Below are 25,258 nucleotides of genomic sequence, written 5' to 3'. Positions count from 1 at the left end.
GAAGGAAGAAAATCTGCACTGACTGAAATGAATGCTGAATACACTGAAATGGACTGATCAGTCCCTGCACGCAGCCCGAAGCGTCAGTAAGGGAATCAGATCAGGCTGATGACGATGGCAGCACCGAAGACGGAGGAAGATGACGGAGTCGGAGTGTGCACCTGCCAAAGAAGGAGGGAAGTTGATAATACAACTGACTGGCAAGTGGGAAATGGCTATAAATAGCCAAAAAACCCACAAACTGGCCGACCTGAAATTTGAGGCCATAAATATGTCCGACCAGCATTTAATGCTGATCTGACCAGCATTTAATGCTGGTAAAAATGCCAGGAATGCTCAGAAAAAATCCCGGAAAGGGTGGACAATGTCCGGCAGGTGAGGCAAGCTGATGAATGCAAAAACTGCCCCGGGAAATGCACATCTGAGTGCTCTAGAATGAGCTACCTCCTCCGTCAAAACAAGTGATAGACAAGTCAGAGCTCCTAATGTCCTCGTCTGACTCAGACTGAGGCTCACAGGCAGGAGATGACAAGGCATGACAAACATGACTGCTAACATGGGAGTCAAGTTATCATACACTGGCTACTGCAAAAAGGGTGCATTTGTTGTATTTGCATCACGACCAACATCAAAAGAAGCATTTTCATGACTAGCACTTATTCCTTGAGCTGCATAAACACTTGAGGTTGTAGATGCATTACCACTTTGCGCCTTAGGCATCATGCCAATGCTCCTATACATGGGGTTATGCATATTACCAACCATGTCCAGATACATTGAGCCTTGTACACCATGCATTGGTTGTTGCTGTCAGAGTGCAGCGGTGCGGAAGCGTAGGACTGAGAGAGAGAGAACGCAGAGAGAGAAGAGAGAGAAAGAGACAGTGGACGATGAAGATCTGCTGTATAAAGAATGCTGAATACAAAGATATGCAGATATATACACGGGCGCAGTGCGCTGGACTGTGTGTCTCCACCTCGACGATGCAACCTGCTGTCCACCTCGAAGTCCGCTGCAGTCTGGACTGTCTGCTGTCTGAAATCTGCGAACAGAGACGGAATCTGCGCGTGTCACTGGTCTGTAATCTGCGAGCAGAGAAGTGTGTACCAGACTGCTGAGAATGTCGGGTATAAATAGCCGAAAAAGGGGGAAAATAGGGCGCCAGAAATAGCCAGGCGGCTGCATTTTTCAGGTCGGACTGCCACGTGGCAGTCCGACTAGATGCAGTCCGACTGCACCAGGCTGAAACCTCCTGCCTGGCTGTGATCTCTCTAACACCCCCTCTCAGAGCCTGGGCAGGGCAGAAGCCTGAGGGATCTGGAATGTCTCCGAAGTAGAGCTTGAGGAAGCGCCTTCGTAAACAAATCCGCAAGATTATCCTCCGTCTTGCAGTACTCCACAAGAATGGTCTCATCCAGAAGCTTTTCTCGGATGAAGTGGTACTGGATCTCTATGTGCTTCGTCCGGGCATGAAAAACAGGGTTCCTTGCCAAGGCAATGCAACTCTCATTGTCACATCGCAGTAATGTAGGACGAGTCTGGGGGCACCCAAGCTCCTCCAATAATCTCCGAAGCCACACAACCTCGCATGTGGTGGAAGACGCGGCCCGATACTCCGCCTCAGTAGACGAAAGGGCTACGGTGGGCTGCTTCTTGCTACTCCATGAAATAACATCTGCATCCAAAGTAAAACAGTAACCTGTAGTAGACCGCCTGTGGTCCACATCACCGGCCCAATCCGAGTCGCTCCAACCTGCAAGTACAAGATCTGACCCATCTGTCCCTGCGGGGTAATGAATCCCTAAATCAGACGTCCCCCTCAAATACCGAAGTATCCTCTGAGCAGCCTGCCAATGCACCGTCTTAGGTTCACTCATGAACCCTGCCAAGAGCCCAACAGCAAAACATAGATCAACCCTGGTGTTGAGAAGCCAAATCAAAGATCCAATCAACTATCGATAGCGGGACGCATCCGCCAAAGGAGAAGCTGAATGGGAAGTGGCCTTGCAATTCGGATCCATAGGAGTAGATAGGGCCCGACAATCCTCCATCTCAAAAGACACCAAGAGCTCCTGTACATATCTCTGTTGAGAGATAAAGATCCCCCTCTGAGACTGATAAATCTCATGGCCTAAAAAGAAATGGAGTAGACCCAAGTCCGTCATCTCGAACGTCCGATGTAAAGCTGACTTCGTCTCCTGGACCTGCTGTGCATCATCACCTGTGACAATCAAATCATCAACATATAAGACAAACAGCACACAACCATCCTCGGAAGTGTGAACATACAGCTGCGGATCGGCCTTGGACCGCCGATATCCCAACTGAGATTGGAGGAACGAATCAATCTTCTCGTTCCATGCACGCGGAGCCTGCTTGAGGCCATACAAGGCCTTCTTCAACCTGTAGACTTTCCCATCTGAAGATCCAAAGCCAGGAGGCTGCTCAACATAGATCTCCTCCTGCAAATCACCATTGAGGAAGGCCGACTTCACATCCAACTGATAAACAGGCCATCTCCTATGACCAACCAAAGCAAGAACAGCTCTAATGGTCGCCATACGAGCTGTGGGGGCAAAAGTGTCATGACAGTCAATCCCTGGGCGCTGTGCAAAACCTTTAGCAACAAGGCGAGCCTTGTGCTTATCCAAAGTACCATCGCTGAGGTATTTGGTCTTGAAGACCCACTTGACTCCAATCACCTTCTTCTTCGGGGGGCGAGGCACGAGTGACCAAGTGCCATTCCTCTCAATAGCCTCCAACTCGGCTTCCATAGCTTTCTTCCATGGTGCGGACTGTAAAGCCTCCTTCACGGAGGTGGGCTCTCGATCCTGCATAACACGGGTCATCAAACAATAGTTGGAGCAAACAAGCTCCGTAGAATGTGCCTGGTGCCTCCGTGACTGCCGCGGACCATCCTGCGGTCCCCACTCCTCAGGAACCCCCTCGATCCCTGAATCACGGAGTGTGTCACGGGCCCAGCGAGGAGGAGGCCGAACCTCCCCTCGTCTTTCTCCATCAGCAGAAGACTCTGGAATATCCACCGGCGGAAACTCCTCAGAGGTGTCCGATGGAACAGTAGACTCTGTGTCAGAAACAGAATCATAATCAAAAGGCACGGGCTCCAGTGGAACTGACGAAGGAGCCCAACTCTCCCCTGGATCTCCAAGAACGGGATGCTCCTCACCCTTTGAAGTAGCCGGAACCTCCACAAACTGCACATCACGGCTAGTATACACATCCCGCTTGACGGGATCATACAGTCGGTAGCCTTGGGACTGGGAGCTATAGCCAACAAATACCTGTTTTCGGGAAGCTGCTTCAAATTTATCACGGTGAGCCTTGGGGATGTGAACTTAGGCATCACACCCAAAGACCCGAAAGTAAGAAACATCTGGCTTCGTCCCAAAATAAGCCTCAAATGGGGTCATCCCTTCCACGGCCGAAGTAGGGGATCGATTAAGGATGTGGACTGCAGTAGCCACAGCCTCGGCCCACAGAACCTGAGGGGTCTGTCGGTGCTCCATCATGGTGCGTGCCATCTCGATCACACTGCGGTTCTTTCGTTCAAGAATACCATTTTCTTGAGGAGTGTTGGTATTGGCAAACTCCTGGGGAATTCCTCTATCTGCACAAAACCGAGCAAACTCATTAGACACAAATTCACCTCCCTTGTCGGATCGCAAGGTCTTCAACTTCCGGCCTGATCGGTTCTCCTCAAAGAGAAGCCAATCCTTGAAGTGCGAGAAAGCTTCTGACTTTAGTGCCAAAAAATAGGCCCATGTCATCCTGCTGTAGTCATCCACGATCAGCATGAAGTACGAGCTCCCACGCAGGGACTCATTCCTCATAGGGCCACATAGATCCGTAGATACTAGCTCCATCGGTGAAGTAGACCGCCGCGAAGCTGTGTGGGGAATGGCATCCCTATGCTGCTTCCCCCGTATGCAGGAGACACATGGCTGCTGGCTCACCATTATATCTGGCAACCCTCGAACAAGTTGTCTACGTGACGCCCTCCGAAGATAGTCATAGTTCAGGTGACCAAACCGAGCATGCCATAACTCTGACTGTGACTGAGAGGTAAGAAGAAGAGTAGAGAGGGCGGTGGAAGACTTTAGTTTATAAATGCCGTTCTCCTCATATCCGGATGAGAGAACCTTCCTCGATCCACGATCAAGGACTCGCACCGTAGTACTGTCAAACTCCACCAGAAGACCAAGGGAGCAAATCTTATGAACTGAAAGGAGATGGTACCCTAATCCTGGTACATGCAAAACCTCTGAGGTATGGGTACCACCTCGTCCATCCGGAATAAGCTGCATCTTACCCCGACCTGCAACAGAAACTGAAGAGCTGTCTCCAATGAGAATCTGCCCACGCGAGGGTCGCAACTGGGCAACACCATCTGATGAAGGAGTCATGTCCGTGAGGCACCACTATCAACAATCCACTCTCGAGCCTGGGGAGCCGCCATCGTAGCATCAGAAGCATTCGGTGAAGCGTCCTCAATGACAGCTAGATGAAGAAATGCAGCTGATGAGGGTGCAGCCACCGCTCCAGAATCCTTGGTGTCCTTCTTCTTGGTGTCCTTCGTGTCTTTGTCAGGGCAATCCTTCTTCCAATGGCCAGTCTCTCGACAAATATGGCATGTGGAGTCTTTGTCCTTGTCCTTCTCCTTGTCCTTCTTGGACTTGTTATCCCCCTTCTTCTTCTTTTGGTCCTTCCCCTTCTTCTGAGAGGCTTGACCTGTCAGCGCCTCCGACTTGGAAGCATTTTGTCCCTTTAACTGTTCCTCTTGGTCCAAGACCATAGGAACCAACTCTTCCTACTGAAGAGTAGACTCTCGCCCCGAAGCAATAAGGGCAGAGTAAAATGTACCGAATCGTGGTGGCAACTGGGACAATAGTGTGATCGCCATGTCTTCGGAGGAAATCGGCTTCCCCGCATTCTGAACCTGCATCTGTAGCTGCCTTAGCTTGTTAATGTGCTCCCGTAGCGAAGAAGACTTATTTACGAACAAGGTCCGCATCTGTACCTCCAAAGAAACCCGCTTCATTAGGGTCATCCGATTGTACATCTGATCAAGCTCCAGCCATATCTCCCGAGCCACCGTCAAGTGCTCGATGTGAGCGATCACGGCTGTAGTGCATGATAGAAAGAGAAAGGATCGAATCCTGGCATTCAGTTTGTCCCAATGAGACTGGGCCTTGGCCAACTCTGCACGAGCATCGGAAGAGAGTTTGGACTCATCTCTTACCGAGGGCCGGTCAATCTCCTCCTGTACCAACTCCGCCAAATCATAGGACTCAAGAATGGCCAACATCATGACGCGCCAAATGCGGTAGTTGTCGCGGTCGAGCTTCTGATCTGTAGGAAGAGCCGGTAAGACAGGCACCTTCCGGTCCATAATCGCCTGGAACTCCAAGTCAATCTCTGTAGACATCTTCACCTGCAATGCCTTCACAAACGCAAAAGCAGCCCCCTCTGACTGGGAAAACTCAGCCTGCTAAGGCTCTTCCGCGTCCTGATACTTCTTCACCCGCCGGAGGCGATGAAAAAGCAAAACCTGCACTTGTAGGCTGAAAACTCAAACTTCCTCCGCGTCAAACAGCAGTAAACAGCAGCAAATCCACCACCTGTACTCCTTTCCTGTGCGCCCACACTCGTTTCAGCCTTGTTCCAAGGCGCAGCCCTCCTGTCTGCCCTTAAACGCAAAAAACGCAAATTTGTGTTGCGATGGAAACTCCTCTTCAGGTTGATTCTGTGCTCAGTCAGCCCTCAAACACTGCTCTGATACCATGTCAGAGTGCAGCGGTGCGGAAGCGTAGGACTGAGAGAGAGAGAACGCAGAGAGAGAAGAGAGAGAAAGAGACAGTGGACGATGAAGATCTGCTGTATAAAGAATGCTGAATACAAAGATATGCAGATATATACACGGGCGCAGTGCGCTGGACTGCGTGTCTCCACCTCGACGATGCAACCTGTTGTCCACCTCGAAGTCCGCTGCAGTCTGCACTGTCTGCTGTCTGAAATCTGCGAACAGAGACGGAATCTGCGCGTGCCACCGGTCTGTAATCTGCGAGCAGAGAAGTGTGTACCAGACTGCTGAGAATGTCGGGTATAAATAGCCGAAAAATGGGGCAAAATAGGGCGCCAGAAATAGCCAGGCGGTTGCATTAAATGCAGCCGGCTGGCTGCTGCAGGTCGGACTGCCACGTGGCAGTCCGACTGTGCAGTCCGACTGCACCAGGCTGAAACCTCCTGCCTGGCTGTGATCTCTCTAACAGTTGCATACCATAAGGAGTTGTGCTATACATTCTCGTATGCGGTCCTTGACCCACCATCACATGAAAAATAGTGCCACCACCAAAGTCTCTTGTTTGTCCTATCATTGCATGCATGCCGGGCTGTCCAAAATGGAGGCCTTACATTTGGGTATCCAATTTTATTGGTACTATTTGCTTTTGCTAATCCCTAACCTTGGGTGCATCTTTAGGCTGCAGTTGGCTGTCCTTTGGAAGCTTTTTATTGCCCAAAGGCCTTTGAAGACGACATCTTCTTCTTGCCTTCTTGTTCTTTTTGGGAGAATAAAAAAATTTCTCAAACTTTGGATCCTTGGCCAATTGAACAAAGATGTCAGCTACTATCTGCAATGGAGCCTTGGATTGGTCATATTCATCTCCTTGTTGGTCATTAGCATCTTGTGGCCTTGAAGGACCTGCTTCTTGGTCAACAACCATGTTTTCTCCTTGCTGTCCATGTTGTAAGCCTGTTCCAAGATTAGGCATTGCATTTCCCTCTTCATTATGTGCACTTTTAGAATGAGATGCATCATCACTGCTTGATCCCATCTCATAGTAAGATTACATGTTGAAATGCTTAGTGGAATGCAATTTTAGCACTAGAGCAAAACTTTTGATCTTCAATCGGGTGTCCCAAGCCCACCAAGTCAAGAGATTTGATGGTATCCTGACAATGGAACCATAAAACCAGCCTTCCTCCTCGGATAGGGTGGTACTAACCTGATTTGACACTAATTACAGTAAGTATAAAATTCACATAAACTGAAAATGCAAATGTTCCCCTTAATCTTGGACATTGGATAACCTATTTGGCCCAAAACTTGGTACTAATTGATATCTCGGGGTTCTAGGTCCCACATTGTGAAATAATTGATGTGCATCTCACATGTGCAAGTTGCATTTGCACATTTGATTAACTTTTAATTGAATTCTAAGCAAAGCAATAAAAATCACACGTCCTTGTGATACGTACCATTACTGGGAGAGATATTTTCCTCTCAACTTTCCATATCTCATGACTTGGAAAGAAATGAAGAAGTCCCATATTTGTCATCTTGAACTTCTCATTAAGTGCCTCCTTAGTTTGCTTGATCATTTGAGCATGGTCTCTTGTCAAGATGAGATCGTCCACATAGAGTACAAACAATGTGCACCCTTTGGCTGAAGTATAGATATAAAGATTCGGATCAAAAGTAGATCTCCGGTACTCCAACTTCTCTCTAAGGAAAGAATCAATCTTCTTGCTCCATACGTGAGGAGCTTGTGTAAGGCCATATAGAGCCTTCTTCAACCTATATACCTTACTATCTGAAGATCAAAATTCAGGAGATTGCTCAACATAGATCTCCTCTTTCAAATCACCATTTAAGAAGGTTGACTTGATATCCAATTGATAAACTTGCCATCGCCTATGGCTAGCTAAGCAAGAATTGTCCAAATAGTAGCCATGTGGGCTGTAGATATAAAGGTATTGTTGAAGTCCACACCAGGCGACTATGCAAAACCTTTGGTAGCCAATCGTGCCTTGTGTTTATCCAGTGTGCCATTGTTGAGGTACTTGGTCTTAAAGACCCCAAGTTGAAGATGCTTATCTTCGTAGACTATAGCATGACAACTGGGAAGGACTACATGCTCTACAACCCGTTGATACGAAAGATTATTGTGAGTTGGGATGTTATCTTTGATGAGGCTTAGGCCTTTCATGATCCCATTGACGGTGATTCATGTGCAAATGGTTCCTCCTCATCGTCTAATCCCTATTCTATCCCCCCTCCCATACCCCCCTTGTCCCTCTCCCCCCTCTCCCTCTCCCACCACAAAACACCCAAAAAATCCATCAGCACCAGCCAGGGTTGTCATGTTTGATGGCCTTCGATATTAGTACGGTACTAATCGAACTAATAAATCTCAGATCTACGTCCGATGAAAAGAAAATTTACATATAATTTAAAGTCTATACTTAATGTTGGATATGTCTCCAGTGTATTTGGAGAGAGAGAGAGAGAGAGAGAGAGAGAGAGAGAGAGAGAGAGAGAGAGAGAGAGAGAGAGAGAGAGAGAGAGAGAGAGAGAGAGAGAGAGAGAGAGAGAGAGAGAGAGAGCTGTTGGAGGAGACTAGGTGCTAGAGAAGAGAGAGCCATTGGAGAAAATTGGAGCAAAAAGCATAGAAAATGGTTGCCAAATAGTTAGTTTGACCTTGGACAGAACATGTTGACCACCGCAAGGAAGCCATTGGATGCCTCAAGATAAGATTAGATGGGTCGTACGAGATAGGATCGGACGGGTTGTAGTAGACAGGATGGAATGGATGGGTTGATCCTTTTGTCAGATGTGGACAGCCCTGGCTTCATCCCTTCCTTCACCGTTACCTATTGGCGACCCTTCTTCTTCTTTGACTCCTTCCCCTCCTCTTCCCCTCCCCCCCCCTTTTTGGTCCTCTTCCACCCTTGACAGGTCTATCCATTCCTTCTTCATCGAGTGTTTCTACTTTCCTGTTATCTTGTAAGGTGTCTTCTCGGGGATTAGAGTTGTTTGAGGAAGAGCTCTCTTCTTCTAATGAGGGGGAATCCCTCTCCTAGATAGATGCATTGTAGGTACCTGAGGTCTGTCGACCTCTCTCGAAGTCGGATAAGCCTATCACAATTCCTTGGTGGTATCGACGGTTCTTGGTGAATCTAGGCATTTTTCATTTTCTTGTGACCTTCAGGCCCATGTAGATTAGCCAAGTTACTTTGTGTGAACTACGCCCTTATGTCTTTGATTCTTTAGGATCATGAGCTTACCACAATTGATGAGGATCTTGCATAGGATATATGGCAACATGCTAAACTGGAGGAGCTCGAATTTGTCGAGCACAACCAGATTTGAGAGTTGGTTTTGGTCCATTGAAGTGGAAGGTGATTGGTGTGAGGTGGGTCTCTTAAGATCAAGTACCTGGTTGATGGATCCTAGGACAAGCACAAAGCTAGACTTGTTGCCAAGGGCTTTGCACAAAGGGCAGGTTTGGATTATTTAGAGACTTTCACACCTATGGCTTGGATGTCTACTATTCGAGCTATCTTGGCTCTTGCAGCCCATCACGTTAGCCTTAGCCTATCTCTTAGATGAATGTCAAGTTTTCCTTTTTGAATGGCATTCTAGAGGAGGAGATTTATGTTTCTTAGTGGTACGAGTGGATTGATTGATTCTTCTTATTCCACGGATCAGATCATGACCCCAACTTTATGTCAGAGTGCAGTGATGCGGAAGCGTAGGACAAAGATTGAGAGAGAGTGAACACAAAGAGAAGAGAGAGATAGAGAAAAGGAGACAGTGTAAACTCAGAAAATCTACGGTGTAGTATCCTGTATAAGAGTGTAGAAATACACAAGGGGACAGAGGAAATATCTACGTATGTCTCCGACTTGATGATCTCGATCTCCGTTAGCCCGAGCACAGTCTGTCTCAGCCAACAGATCTTCAAGATCAGAATCTGAAATCACTGAAGAATGAATAATAAAGTGTGCCACGGGAACCAGCTATAAATAGCCAAGAAATAGTAAGAAAATAGCATCAGGTTGGCATTCATTAAATGCAGCCGATAGCAAAAAACTGGCCGACTGTGCAGTTCGACTGCACTGCTGATGTGGCACTGATGACGTGGCACCTCCTTTGACGTACGGTGTTGATGTGGCATTGACTGTCCAGGAAATGACTGGCTAACACCCCCTCTCAGATCCTGGACGGGTGAAAAGGGTGTGGGATCTGGAATGGTGCCGAAGAAGAGCCTGGGGAAGCATCTTCGTAAACAAATCTGCAAGATTATCCTCCGTCTTGCAATACTCCACATCAATGGTCCCATCTCTCCCGAATGAAGTGATACTAGATCTCAATGTGCTTCATCCAGGCATATAATACTGGATTTTGTACCAAGGCAATGTAACTCTCATTGTCGGACGGCAAAAGAGTAGGACGAGTCTGGGGGCAGCCAAGCTCCTTCAACAATCTCTGAAGCCACACAACCTCACATGTGGTGAAAGACGCAGCCTGATACTCCGCCTCAGTAGAAGAAAGGGCTACCGTGGGCTGCTTCTTGCTACTCCAAGAGATAACACCTGTACCCAAGATAAATCGATGGTCCACATCTCCAGCCCAATCCGAGTCACTCCAACTTGCAAGAACCAGATCGGAAGCATCGTACCTGCGGGATAAGAAATCCCTAAGTCAGAGGTCCCCCTCAAATACCGAAGAATCCTCAGGGCAGCCTGCCAACACACTTGTTTGGGTTCCATCATGAACCCAACCAAAAGACCCACAACAAAACAAAGATTACACGAGTGTTGAGAAGCCAAATCAAGGATCCAATCAACTGACGGTAGCGTGAAGCATCCATCACGGGAGAATCTGAGTGTGAAGTGGCCTTCACATTCGGATCCATAGGAGTAGTAATGGGCCGACAAGTCTCCATCTCAAAAGTCACCAAGAGCTCTTGAACGTACCTCTGTTGAGAGATGAAAATCCCCCTCCGAGATTGATAAATCTCGTGACCCAAGAAGAAATGAAGAAGCCCCAAATCCGTCATCTCGAATGCCTGATGTAAAGCTGTCTTGGTCTCTCGGACCTGCTGTGCATGATCCCCTGTCAAAATCAAATCATCAACATACAACACAAACAACACACGACCAACCTTGGAAGTGTGTACATAAAGCTGCGGATTGGCCTTGGAGCGCCGATATCCCAACTTCGACTTAAGAAACGAGTCAATCTTCTCATTCCATGCATGCGGAGCCTACTTGAAGCCATACAAGGCCTTCTTCAACCTATAAACTTTCCCATCTGAGGATCCAAAGCTAGGAGGTTGCTCAACATAGATCTCCTCCTGTTAGTCACCATTCAGAAAGGTCAACTTCACATCCAACTAATAAATTATGGCCAGCCAAGGCAAGAACAGCTCGAATAGTTGCCATACGAGCAATGGGGGCAAAAGTATCATGAAAATCAATGCCTGGGCGCTAAGCAAAACCTTTAGCAACAAGGCGAGCCTTATGCTTGTCCAAAGAACCATCGCTAAGGTACTTTGTCTTGAAGACCCACTTGACACCAATCACCTTCTTGTGAGAGGGACGAGGCACAAGAGACCAAGTGCCATTCCTCTCAATAGCCTCCAACTCGGCTTTCATGGCCTTCCTCCAATGATCAGACTGCAAAGCCTCCTTCATTGAAGTGGGCTCTTGATCCTGCATAACACGGTTTAGTAACCAATAGTTGAAGTAGACAACCTCCGAAGAATGTGCCTGGTTCCTCCGTGACCTCTGCGGTCCATCCTGTGGTTCCCACTCCTCAGGGACTCCCTCGATCCCTGAATCTCGGAGGGTGTCATGGGCCCAACGAGGAGGACAAACCTCTCCCCGTTGCTCTCCATCTGCTGAAGACTCAAGAACATCCACCGGCGAAAGCTCCTCGGGGGTGGCCGGTGGAAGAGAAGACTCTGAATCCGAAGAAGAATCTCCATCAAGAGGCTCCGGCTCCAAAGAAACTGTCTCGGGAGCCCAACTCTTCCTTGGATCTCCAAGGACGGGTGCTTCTCAAACCCCTCTGTGGCCGGTACTTCCACAAACCGCACATCTCGGCTCGTGTAGACATCCCGCTTAACGGGATCAAACAAACGATAACCTTGGGATTGGGAGCTATAGCCAACAAAAACCTGTCGTCGGGAAGCCGTCTCGAACTTATCACGCCGCGTCTTTGAAATGTGCACATAAGCATCATACCCAAAGATCTTGAAATAAGAGACATGAGGCTTAGTCCCGAAATAAGCCTCAAAAGGTGTCATCCTGTCAATGGCCGAAGTGGGAGATCGATTAAGGATGTGAACTGCGGTAGCCACTGCCTCGGCCCACGGAAACTGAGATGTCTGTCGGTGCTCCATCATGGTGTGTGCCATCTTGATCACACTTCGGTTCTTCTGCTCCAAAATGCCATTCTCTTGGGGAGTGTTGCTCTCTTGGTGAATGCCCCTATCTGCACAAAACGAGCAAACTCATTGGACGTAAATTCACCTCCCTTATCTGAACGCAAGGTCTTTAGTCGCCGGCCAGAACGGTTCTCCTCAAAGAGAAGCCAATCCTTGAAATGAGAGAAAGTCTCCGACTTCAAAGTCAAGAAATAGGCCCAAGTCATCTTGCTGTAGTCATCTACGATCAACATGAAGTACAAGCTTCCCTTTAGGGACTCGGTTCTCATCGGGCCACAAAGATCCGTAGATACAAGCTCCATGGGTGAAGTAGACCGCCTAGAAGCTTTGTTGGGAATCGCATCCCGATGCAGTTTCCCACGAATGCAGGAGACACATGGCTGATGGCTCACCACTATGTCCGGCAAGTCTCGGACAAAGGACCCTCGTGACGCCTTTCGAAGGTACTCGCAGTTCAGGTGGCCAAATCAAGCATGCCATAGCTCTGACTGTGTCTGAGAAGTAAGAAGAAGAGAAGTAAAAGCTGAAGAAGACTTCAATTTGTAGACTCCATTCTCCTCATACCCTGTAGAGAGAACCTTCCTCGATCCACGATCAAGGACTCGAACAGTATCACTGTCTACCTCCACCAAGAGGCCAAAAGCACAAATCTTATGAACCGAAAGTAAATGATACCCCAATCCTGGCACATGCAACACCTCAGAGGTGTGGGTACCACCACGTCCATCTGGAATAAGCTGCATCTCACCCTGCGCAGCAATAGACACAGAAGAGCTGTCTCCAATGAGAATCTGCCCACGCGAAGGTCACAAATGGGCAACACCAACGGAAGAAGGAGCCATGTGCCGTGAGGCACCAGTGTCCATAATCCACTCTCGAGCTTGGGGAGCTGTCATTGCAGCATCAGAAGTTGTCGGTGGAGTTCTCAATGATTGCTAAGTGTAGAAAAGCAGCTGATGAGGGTGCAGCCACCGCTCTAGAGTCCTTCGTGTCCTTCTTCTTGGTATCCTTCTTGTCTTTGTCGGGGCAATCCTTCTTCCAGTGACCGATCTTACCATAAATATGGCAAGTTGATTCATTTTCCTTGTCCTTCTTGGATTTGTTGTCCTCCTTCTTCTTTTGGTCCTTCCCCTTCTTTTGAGAGGCTTGACCAACCAATGCCTCCGATTTGGAAGCATTTTGTCCCTTCAATTGTTCCTCCTGTTCCAAGACCATAGGAACCAACTCTTTCCACCGAAGAGTCGACTTCCGCCCTGAAGCAATAAGAGCGGAATAAAAAGTACCGAATCGTGGTGGCAACTGAGATAGTAAAGTAATCGCCATGTCTTCGGAGGAAATAGGCTTCCTCACATTTTGAACCTGCATCTGAAGCTGCCGAAGCTTGTTGATGTGTTCCCGAAGCGAAGAAGACTTATTCACAGATAAAGTCCGCATCTGCACCTCCAAAGAAACCCTCTTCATCAGGGTCATCTAGTTGTAGATCTGGTCGAGCTCTAGCCATATCTCACGAGCCACTGTCAAGTGCTCGATGTGAGCTATCACGGCTGTAGTGCAAGATGGAAACATAAAAGATCGAATCCTGGCATTTAGTTTGTTCCAATGAGACTGAACCGTGGTCAACTCCGCACGAGCATTGGAAGAGAGTTTGGACTCATCCCTCACCGAGGGCCTGTTAATCTCCTCCACCATCAGTTCCGCCAAATCATAAGACTCTAAAATGGCCAACATCATCACCCGCCAGATGTGGTAATTGTTACCGTCAAGCTTTTGATCCGTTGGAAGAGCCGGTAGGACAGGCACCTTCTTGTCCATGATCGCTTGGAACTCCAAATCAGTCTCTGTAGACATGTTAACCTGCAATACCTGCACAAACGCAAAAAACAGCCCCCTCTGACTGTGAAAACGCAGCCTTCTAGGACTGATTCCTCCACTGCCTCACCCGTCGGAGGCGATGAAAAGGTAAAATCTGCAATGGAAGGCCTCAAACGCAGCCTTCCTCCCCTTCGAACAGCAATAACCTGCAGCAAATTCACCGATTAGTCCTTTCCCGCACGTCCACGCTCGCTTCAGCCTTGATCCGATGCGCAGCCCTCCCGCTCACCCTCGAAACCTGGAAACACAGCCTTGTGTCGCGCTGAAATCTCCTCTTCAGTCCATCTTCACTGCTCTGATACCATGTCAGAGTGCAGCGATGCAGAAGTATAGGACAAAGACTGAGAGAGAGTGAACACAGAGAGAAGAGAGAGAGAGAAAAGGAGACAGTGTAAACGCAGAAAATCTGCGGTGTAGTATGCTGTATAAGAGTGCAGAAATACACAAGGGGACAGAGGAAATATTTGTGTATGTCTCTGACTTGATGACCTCGATCTCCGTCAGCCCGAGCACAGTCTATCTCAGCCAACAGATCTTCAAGATCAGAATCTGAAATCATTGAAGAATGAATAATAAAGTGTGCCACAGGAACCGGCTATAAATAGCCAAGAAATAATAAAAAAACAGCATCAGGTCGGCTGCATTAAATGCAGCCGACAGCAAAAAACTGGCCGACTGCACTGTTGGTGTGGCACCTCCTTTGACGTACGGTGCTGATGTGGCACTGAGTGTCCAGGAAATGACTGGCTAACACTTTATTACAATGTTGGGGGTGATAGTTGCATTTTATTCGTCTTGTATGTGGATGACTTGATTATCATAGCAAGTGACTCATAGGAGGTTGATCAGACTCTTGAGATCTTGCCATAGGAGTTCGACATGACAGATGTAGGGATGGATCTATCAAATAGCACAGAGCATCTTCATCTCCCATCATAGGTATGTCTCCAAGCTTCTTTTGGTGTTTGGTATCTCTGAGTATCAGCCTATTTTTTGCACCATGGACCTTGAGTCCAAGCTTGTGGCAATTGGAGAATCCCTATTTGATGCTACCCATTACAGGTGCCTCGTTGGTTCTTTGATCTATCTTATACACACTAGGCCGGTATTTCCTTTGTAGTAGCATTGTTATCTTCTTTTATGAAGATTCCTACTCTGGCTCATTGGTGAGTAGTTTTGTGCGTGTTGTACTATTTACAAGGGACTCCATCCTATAGGATCATGTATGGAGAGAGCCACTCTTTCTAGATGGAGACTTAGATTGGGTAGGTGATGTGGAGTCAAGATGATCCACTATAGGTTCTCTCCCTTGGATTGGGGGCTATCTCATGGAGCAGTAAGAAGTAGCCTACGGTGGCCTTATCTTCTATGGAGGTAGAGTGCTGAGCTATTTGTTCTACGGCTATGAAGGTAGGTTGGCTTTGCCAGATGTTGGTGGAGGTTGGCTTTCCACAGATAGGACCCACACAATTGTGTGTGGATAACTAGAGTGCCTTAGCTTGGATCGTGGATTTCGAGTTAGTGGTGACCTACTGTCCCATGGAGGAAAATGCAATGGATCACTTCAAGAAGTCTTTACCCAAGGCTTCTATGCTTCATCATGTGAGGTGATTGGGTCTTCAGATACTCCTAGGATCTTTGAGGGGTATCAGCAATTTGCCCAAGATGGCTGTGATAAGTCCCAGATTTGCCACATCAGCATTTTGCACTGCATTAAATGCAGTCGGACTGCATTTATGTAGCCGTCTAGGCTGCAGTTGGCAAGATTTGGCATTTTGTGGCTATTTAATAGCCATTGTGAGGCATGGGCAAATCATTCTTTTTTGTCTTCAGCAAGAGCTTTATAGGTTGCAGCATCCATTGAGGACTGCTGGTTGCATACTTCGTCTCCATCATTGTCACCGTCTTCATCATTGTCTCTAATGCTGTCGTCATTTTCCAGCCTGGTCCAGTGCCCTCACTATTGCTTTGGGCCGAGTGCCATAGAAGCGGGAAATGCCTGGAAATGTCCCTTTATAGGACCCAAAATGTGTGGATGAGGACTCAAAACACATTTTCTTGTTTGAAAAGTTTCCCCTTTGGGGAAATGGCTGCCACATGGCGTTTCCCCTTGGGGAAATGTCTCAGTTTGCCCCATTTCCCAACAAGCCCGAAATGTTTTCAGCAAAACATAGTGTATTCTTTATGCTTTAAACATAACGTTATTAATTGTCACGTTCCACCTTCCAAACTCTTGGTGTTTGCGTTTCCCGTATTTATGTTCTTTTTGTGCTTGGCTGCAACTTAAAATAGAGTGATCTAGGTACTCAAATTGAAGTGGATATACCTAATTAACAAGCTTAAGTGGGTAGAATTGCAAAAATCCTCTTAGAATAGTTGAAAACATGGGTTTTTTGTAAGCATATCACTTTTTTTTCGGCTTGGAAGACTTACCACTCAAAATAAGTCCTAGCACACTGGTAATGGTCTTTGACACTTAATTTTGGTTACTTACATGTCTAGTATATAAGCTGATACTTTACATTGTATCATACACTAACTTACCCTTGGCAAGTCACATAAATATGCTTTAAGTGTAGGGTTTAAAGTGTTATTAGTAGTGTCATTTTCCTAATTTCAATTGGGTTAGATTTTCTTTTCTCCAATATGACACAATTGATAAATTTTAGTTGGTGCATTTTAACTGATTTGCTGGGTTGTGCTGTTTTAAAAGTTCTGATAATCTTTTGTTCTCAACAATGCAGATTTTCAGTCTGGAAAGAATCTTTGGCCAGGGGAGGAATGATTTTTATCTATGAACATTGGTTTCTCAAAATATATACCCTAGTGCTCATCAAACCATCCAGTATTGGTACATGTATTATGCAGTGTCTGTTTAGTGAAAATGATTGGTGATCCCTCAGGAGCCAGCGAGGTAGAATGTTCTAGCTCTGTAAAGGATGATGTAGAATCTAAAATCAGTAAGGAAACAAATGAGTTGACTGGAAAGGAACAGAACGCTCTGGATCTAGGTGTATCCACCAGCCAAGGTACTGCCTGTACAGAGACGGATAGGCAGGAGCCTGCTGAGGTATGCAGAGTCTGTCAGTGTGCTGATCCAGACAAAACTGGAGAAGCTGCTCTTAAGGCATTACGTATCTCTTTACCCCTTCATGCTCTTCATGAAAACCCAAGTAAAGTTGCTGAATCTATATTTGAAAAGAAACTTGAAGGGGGTAAGGACAAGTCAAAAGCTGATGGTATTGAGGACGAACATTCGACCACTCCTGCTGTTGACATTGGAGATGATTTAGAAGCAGGCTCTGTAGACTCTCTTATTAAGCTGGGTTGTGCATGCAGGAATGATCTTGCATTGGCACACTATGCATGTGCATTGCGTTGGTTTCTGAGCAGGGGCTCCATGGTATGTGAAATATGTGGGGCACCTGCTTTAAACATCAGAATTTCTGATCGAGATAAGGTTAGCACATTCTTGAAAGAAAGAGAATCACTGCAAGGACAACAAAGAATAAGAAGTACGGGACAGATTGTACCTAGTGTTTTGATCGTAGAACAGAGTGCTACACATGTCACATCAACTAGCAGTGGGGAGTCGTCAGAGGCATTGGCTTGGTTTGATTTGCATGGCAACACATCATCTGGTTTGCAAAGGATTGATGCAGAGCAAGCAATCAATGTTCCTGATGAGGGCATACTCAATTCTGTCAGTCCAGCAGCCAAGTGGGCAGTAGAAGGGACAGGAATCTTAATAGCAACTGGTTTGCTGACTGTGACAATAACTTGGCTTATTGCTCCTCGGGTTAATAAGGTAGGTAGAATGCTGTTTCTTTGAAAACTTGAACAATTTTGGCAAGTTCATTAGCTTTATGGCTCCGAAAACCATTTTAAAGGAAAAAGTACTTTCTACCTCAGGCTTCAAGATAAATTGCTATTGTGTAGAGTCTCAAGGAAATGCCACACAAAAGCCATGTTTTCTTTGCTTATAGAGAGAAACTGTTACAGCCACTTTGCTTGTTGATTGTGTAGAATCTAAAGTATTTATACATGAAATGCTGTACTCGTAATAATGTGGGATAGAACAAGACAATATTGCACTTATGTGCTGTTGAAGGTGCTCTAATCTATTGTGTAGTATGATTAGCTGTACTGAGGTATATGATGAATAAGTGAAAGCTCTGTTGGAATGCAGCTCAGCCAACCAAAGAACACTTCGATTGTAGGATTCCAGATAATCATTCCATACATGTGCTTCAGAGCCAGAAATGGCCACAGAAGGAGTTTTATTTAGTAGAGTATCTGGCATGTTGAAATCAACTAGAAGAGAGTTATGAAAATTTCTACGCATAAGTAGGTCATGCCTAATGGTCAACTTACTGCCACTTCATCATCAGAGGTGACCACCAAGCTTGGAGTAGTGGACTCATCTTTGACCACCTTGATTTGTAGAAGATTGCTTGTGGATTCTACTTTGTATGCAACCAGAAGATGACTGAGGCATAGCAGGCTCAGATTTGCCATAGGACATCCTGGTTGAGGATGTCCAAATTGCCCACAGAAGAAGCAAGTGCTTACACAATAACTCCAAATAAGTTTCACAAAATGTCCAGTAAAGAAAAGAGTATAGATCTCCAAAAAGCTGTGTTATCTCTTGCAGTATCCAAAGAATAGAAGCCCAACTTTTGTTGCTACTATCCACTAATGCAAGGAATAAGGATTTGCTAAGAGTACATGCAATATTCCCTGAGCAAGGGCATCAAAAGGAAAGCAATCTGACGTCTTAAGCTGGCTAATGGGAGGCTCCCAAGGAAGCAGGTAGACAATGTTTGCTCCACAAAATTGATCTGCCTCTTGAGGATCTGTTTGGCCCAAATAGCATGTGTGGTGACAACACCCAACCCTATTTATATGGAAAAACTGGGCATTTGTTGTCATGCACAACAAATGCCAAATAATACAAATAAATCCTTTTTGGGGCTGTAAATAGAGGCCAAAATTTGGAATTAATGTAGTACAGTTATTTTTAATGTATTTAATGACTTTGGTTGCTCAATACCCCCTCTTAGTCCTAAAAAGATGCCCTAAGAGGAGTGAGAGACATTCTCTACCCACATACAACTGTTTAAATGTACAAGGAAGGCATGGTACAATGTAGGATCCCCAAGGAACATTTAGGGGGAATGTTAGTCGATGAAGGAAACACCAATAATCCAAGTATTCCATTGGAAAGGAAACTTGTAAAGAAGAAAAGTGGACAAGGTGATAGCGGAGGGTGCTTGAAACTTGACCTCGGGTGAGAAGCCACTAGTTCTATGTCTCCATACTAGTAAGAATATGAAGGCGCAGCCAAAAAGTCATGGCTGAAACATCCAAGGCTCTAATTTGGATAGAACTTGTAGATCTTACGTAATCGATAGATGAGAGGGCAGCTCAAGGTCGACCACCCTCTCCAAAGGTAGATGAGGTATGGAAAAGCTTTTTGCCAAGGTCTACGAAGGACCGCATGATGAGTAGTGACTCCCTTTGAAACTAAAGGAATATGATTTTTGAAACCAGTTTTCCTCTTCAGATAAGGTGGTAAATAACTTGATTAAGCACTATTTACAACAATTAATAAATTCACAAAACTGAAAAGTACACTTTACCATATAATCTTGGACATTGGACACCCTATTGGGCCCAAAACTGGCGCCCCTTTTAGTATTTATTTAACTTAATTGAAGAAGTTGATGTACAATGGGATTTTCCCAATCCCTTTCGATATTCCAACTCCCTTGTTGTTCAAAATGACTAACAAGTCTTTAATCTGATTTGCCCCTTAATTCGGGCAATTAATTGTCATTCACCCGCTTTGATGGAGATGGAAAATGCCCCAAATTCAACGATTTGCTGGTCCCTCCACTTGAATAGGCTAAAAATAGCTTCAGCCTTGTTGAATCCAAGTCTTGTAGTTTCCAATTTTTGGCATGCTTTTTGAGGCTGCTGCTAAATCCTAATTTCTGCTCTGTAGATTAGGGTTTACAATAGAGAAATTTGGAATTTCTTAGCCTCTGGTGATCTTACTGCTGAAATCTTCGGAGCAAGGCTGTAGAAAGGCTGGGAGATGAGAGAGAATGCTGAGGAGAGAGAAAATTCAGACTTTCTTCGCACGAAGAACTGAAGAAAATCTGTCATTTACTGCTGTTGCCCTATCTCAACAGCTTGTAGATGCAAAGAACTGAAGAAAATCAGCCATTTAATGTTGCTGCCAAATCTCCACAGCCTATAGATGTTGTCACCTGCTGTTGATTGGTCTTCTCCTGCCCCTGATTGCCCCGAAAGGTCCTTCAATGGTTGCAAATCAAACAAGCAGCACTTTGCCCTCTCTCTTGCAGGCTGAATACACTAAAAATGGCTCTCTCTAGTCTCTAAAGACGTTTTTCAGTCTTGCATGGGCATTTTTGACAAGTGGCAACCTTCCCAAATGGTTTTTCCAGCATTATCCATAATTAAATATTAATTTTCAGTCTTTAAATACTAAAAATTAATCTGATAATTATTTCGGTGCCCTGAAAAATAATCTAATTGGCCAATAATTAAATTGGCTAGGAAACTTTCATTTTCGAATGTCTCTGCGCCATCTTTGACCATTAGATTGGCATTAGGTACCATTAAACGTCACTTCTCTATTGTCACCGACTGACACTTACGGCCAAATGAATGACCTAGGCTAACAACTGACACCAGATATCACTAAGTACCTGTGCGGCATAACTTATAGCAACTTTTGCCTTTGGCATTCCGTGATTTCCTTGGGTCTTGGGCTTGTAAATTTACTCTAACCCCAATTACACCTCACAAGTGCAACATTTACTTAACCATGTGATTATAAATTAATCCACATGTTAAGTGAGGTTTCAAAAATACATGTCCTCATGACAATTTCCTTTTGAATCTTCCTCTGAATGAGATAAGGAATTCGGAAACTCATGAATCATGGCCTTCAATGTATTTGATGATAATGGAATGACCGTTGGTGGTGTGAAGGAAGGTATATGAGGCTTTGATGGAACAAAGGCCAGATAGCTTCTAAAGGCATCCTCCTGAATCTGAGCAAAAGTATGGGAGGGAGGGCTCTCACAAATGATGTTCTCGATGTCCTCATTGAAGTAGATGTTCGTGTAGTCATACGAGGGAGGAGTGGAAATGTGCAACTCTTGTGGAGCCATGAATGGGTAATGACTTTTTCTTTCTCTTGGTGGAGTGAAGTGGATTGTTGAGCCGAGGGTTGTGGAAATTGGTGGACATAGCAGCAAAGGAACACGTTACTTTGGGTTTGAATCTTCCGAAATGTTTCTAAAAGTCAAAAACGTTTCTATGAGTAAAAAAAGTGATGTTTCCATGATAAAGAAACAATGAAGCCCAATTAGTAAAATGTTGTGCGATGCTATGGGACCTTAATTGGGGTCCTTTTTTTTCCTTCTTCCATGCTCATCCCGTCACTCTTGTTTCTTTGTCATGTGCAAATAGTAGTGCCCTCCTAGCCCACCAAAGTTGATTTTGGACGAGACTTACTTTTTTTGGCAATTTTTTAGTTGTTGGACTTTACCATTGTAGTATGAATTCATGTCTCGAAAGCTGATTTTAGGACTCTAGTCTTATTTATGAGTTATACATGATCAATCATGATTCATTTTGAATGTTGACATTTTGTCATCATGTTTTGGAATAAGAATCATGGTGTTGTATCTTGAATCATTAACTTGTCAAAGCGATGGTCCATAACTCTTGAAAAGAGCTTGTAAACACACTAGGAAATTTGTGTTTTGGTGTTGGAATGCCCGAGTAGAGGGTAAATCAGCTACACCCTACAAAAGGAAATTGTAGTTGCCCCACACACTTAGTAGGCCCAAACAAGCAGAAAATCTGCATTCTTTGTGACAAATCTGCTCCAAACAGCAAGCTGAGTGTGGTCTTCTCTTTGTAGAACATTTACAAAAGAGGAAAACCTATAAATGACCAGCCAAGGGTGGAGGACAGCTATAAATAGCTGTAATCAGCCAAATCTGGCTGACCTGCTCTGGAAGGCTATAAATATGCTGGTCAGTTGCTCATCATGAATAAAATAATCAAGAAAAATGCTGTCACCATCATAAATGTTGATCATCCCATCATGGCCAATGTAAACACATCTAGATTCACTAAAAAAGAAAGACATTGAGCTGAAAAATAACCAGCCAGTGTGAACACTCCTAAATCCAACTAATAAAGAAATACATGCTCTAGAAAGAGCTGCCGCCTCCATCAAAACAAATGATAGACTGAGTGTCAGAGCTCCTAATGCCCCTGTTTGACTCAAAGTGAGGCTCACAAGTAGGAGATGGCTATGCATGACACATGTGGCCGCTAACATCTCCTTGATGTTGAAATGGAATGAATAATTCGTTGCCCTTTAGATTATTTCTGAAGGCTAGTTTCAACCCTTGACAATGAGCTTAGCCAATAAGGCTTTGTTCTAGCTATTTGGGCCTATGATCTCCAAGTGTTCTTGAGGAGGCTTTTCACTTGACCAATGCATGACTTACAGAATGCCCAACAGAAAGTGATGTACCGCATGGTCGCAAGATAACACCACCAACCACACTCTACCACACCCACCCAACCCCAAACCTCCCCCCCCTCCACAACACACACACACCCACCTACTCACACCCCACCCCACACGCACCCCCCCTTCTTTTGGGGGCCCGAGTTAGGATAGACACTGATTGCTGTGGAGCAGATTCCCTCCCCTTGGAGAGCCAGATCTGCCAGATCTAGCCAAAGATTGAGGAGTACATGGCAATGTCCTTTCCCTTAAATGTGTCTTCCAACTGACCTGCATCCAGCCATAATGTATTGCAATTCCATACTGACATTTTCAAAGTCTCATAGGCTTCACTCTGTCGTGCTGATCTGCATTCCTTGACAGTCACTCTTCCATCTCATTACGCTGCCTGTTTTCCTTCCTTTGGAGTTTCCAGCATTACTGCATACATTGTTCAAACAAGTGTTTAAAAAACTATAGAGTTCCAGAATGTTGGTGAAAAAGAGAGACTTTCTTGTAGAGGAAGCTAGGCATTGCTGGCTGGAAATTTTCTTTGAATTTGAACTATTTCACAAGCTAGCTTTTAAAAGCTATGTGGCTGCATAATCTGGCCTGGAAAATGACCTGGTACAAGGGTGAAAAGTGATCACGTTTTGAATTCGTGCAGGGAATTGCAAGGAAAGGGCTAAACATCCTCCTCGGTGGATTTTGCGCTCTTTCGATCGTTGTTTTCCTTCGCTTTGTATGAGCTCCTCTTCTCTTTTCTTTCCCCCTGGATAATGCATTTTTATTACTTCACTCCTAGCTGCAGCATTTACCTGTAAGATTGTTGGCTGCTTCAGTATTGATCAGTTCACTTTAATATGGAATCACTGTGCAGGGTGTTTTACCAAGAATCAAGTATGGACCAGCACGATACTGGGCTATCTTAGTGGTGTTCTGGTTTTTGGTATTTGGCGTTTGGGCCTCAAGCACCAGAAACACACGTCCAAATTCTTGATGACAGGACAGTCTGTGGCGTGTTGTATGTATTTAGTGTCTTAAAATGGCACATGATAGCTTTGCAGCTGTTCAATGCATTCTTTTTTGGTATTATCAGGCTGTACCATTTCATCTGTTCTATTCTACAACCAGTATGTGGAATCCCTATTTTGCTGTTAACTTATTAGCAATTCCTTGTGCACCATTTGTGCTGGAGTGTGTATATTTGGAATTTTCAGAACCCTGTTCTCATGACTCTAAATACTGTATGTAGAGAAGATTTTACATCTATTGTACACATTCTTATGAAAATGTATTTGGCCAGACATGAGCATGCATTATTCCCATTACAATTCCTTTAGGCTTTCAATTTTGCTACTTCTGCAACATTATGAGTGAGATCAGCACCTCTGTTTTGTGGTTGAACATACAATCTGCCCATGCCAGTGGAGGGATTTTGCCCATCGAATTTTCTGTCAGTTAAAGGTGCTGGCTGGATCACATATATGTTGAAGCAGATCACCAAGTTGATAGATTTGCCTAAAATCCTGGAAAATTTTGACTCAGTTATTAGTCCGTGCTGTTGAGCACTGTTGTCAAGATCTAGATTCTCTTTTGGCACTAGTCAAACTTATTCGTGTGATGTTATACATTTAAACCTATCATATAAGACTCTAGCATGGATCCAACCAACTTAACCCACCTCAGGTGAAGTATTATGAAAATGGGGAAATCTGATTTTGAATCTGCAGAGCAGGAAATTGGATGGATGCAGGGGGGACTAGGAGAGGAACAATAAATGGAGTCCGCACATAAGTGTGAATTTTACAAATCCAGAAGGGTTGAGTTTGTTGAATCTGAAACCAACAAAGTTTTTGGGTACTATCAAGCAGAAGAAAAACTGGGTGAAAAAGAACTTTGGAGTGAAGGTATTGTGCTTGTTAGAGAAAAGAACAATGAGAGAGAGAGAGAGAGAGAGAGAGAGAGAGAGAGAGAGAGAGAGCAAACAGATGTAGCTCAGTTGGGTAAGTTTAACGCATGGTGATCAGAAGGTCTTTGGTTCAACTCCTACATTTCGCACAGTCATTTAGTATAGGTAAAGAAAAATGGAAGATTTGAACCCAGGTGTCTAGTAGGGGTAGGCACTAGATTACGAGCGAGAGAGAGAGAGAGAGAGAGAGAGAGAGAGAGAGAGAGAGAGATGGGTGGGGGGGAGGCAAAAGTAGACTATGAGACAAAATTGTGCACAATGGGTAGTAATCACTGAATATCAAAGTGTATCATGCCAAGTGTAATCTGTGATACAAACTGCAAAGCAAAGTGATGCACAATAGAATGTCTCTGGAGGGATACAAAGTGGGTGTGCGTGGATGGAGCGCTACATGACTAGCTATATGACTAAATGATGGGCTGCTACGTGTGTTAAGGTGACAATGATCCCACCATGTGGTGCAACCTTGTCTCCATCCAGGTAGGATCAGTGGGTGTAATATGTCATACATTCTTGATGAGAAAATGCACGCGTAGGATCTGGATTGGTCTCTCAGCTTTGCTGGGTGCTGTTCATGTCTAGTAACCTTGCACC

At 45.2% G+C, this 25,258-nt stretch overlaps 1 protein-coding gene across 3 annotated transcripts in view; it reads left to right on the top strand.

The window, feature by feature from the left end:
* The window catches only part of LOC148019450 (uncharacterized), a 31,293-nt gene extending 7,181 nt beyond the window's left edge, over window positions 1-24,112 (top strand). For 2 of the 3 annotated variants that reach the window (XM_087661083.1, XM_087661084.1), the window contains exons 2-4: window positions 16,874-17,937; window positions 23,360-23,434; window positions 23,573-24,112. In XM_087661083.1, the coding sequence (XP_087517209.1) occupies window positions 17,014-17,937; window positions 23,360-23,434; window positions 23,573-23,692 (1,119 nt within the window). In that variant the 5' untranslated portion in view covers window positions 16,874-17,013 and the 3' untranslated portion in view covers window positions 23,693-24,112. The remainder of the gene's footprint in view (window positions 1-16,873; window positions 17,938-23,359; window positions 23,435-23,572) is intronic. The other variant, XM_087661082.1, reaches the window with a different exon arrangement.
* Window positions 24,113-25,258: the final 1,146 nt, after the last annotated feature.

Source organism: Lygodium microphyllum, chromosome 20, assembly GCF_053477565.2.
Source record: "Lygodium microphyllum isolate KBCC chromosome 20, Lygodium_microphyllum_v1.1.10, whole genome shotgun sequence".
Taxonomy (NCBI): Eukaryota; Viridiplantae; Streptophyta; class Polypodiopsida; order Schizaeales; family Lygodiaceae; genus Lygodium; species Lygodium microphyllum.
The sequence above is the reverse complement of the archived record's forward strand: the minus strand, read 5'-3'. Positions and strand labels throughout refer to the sequence as shown.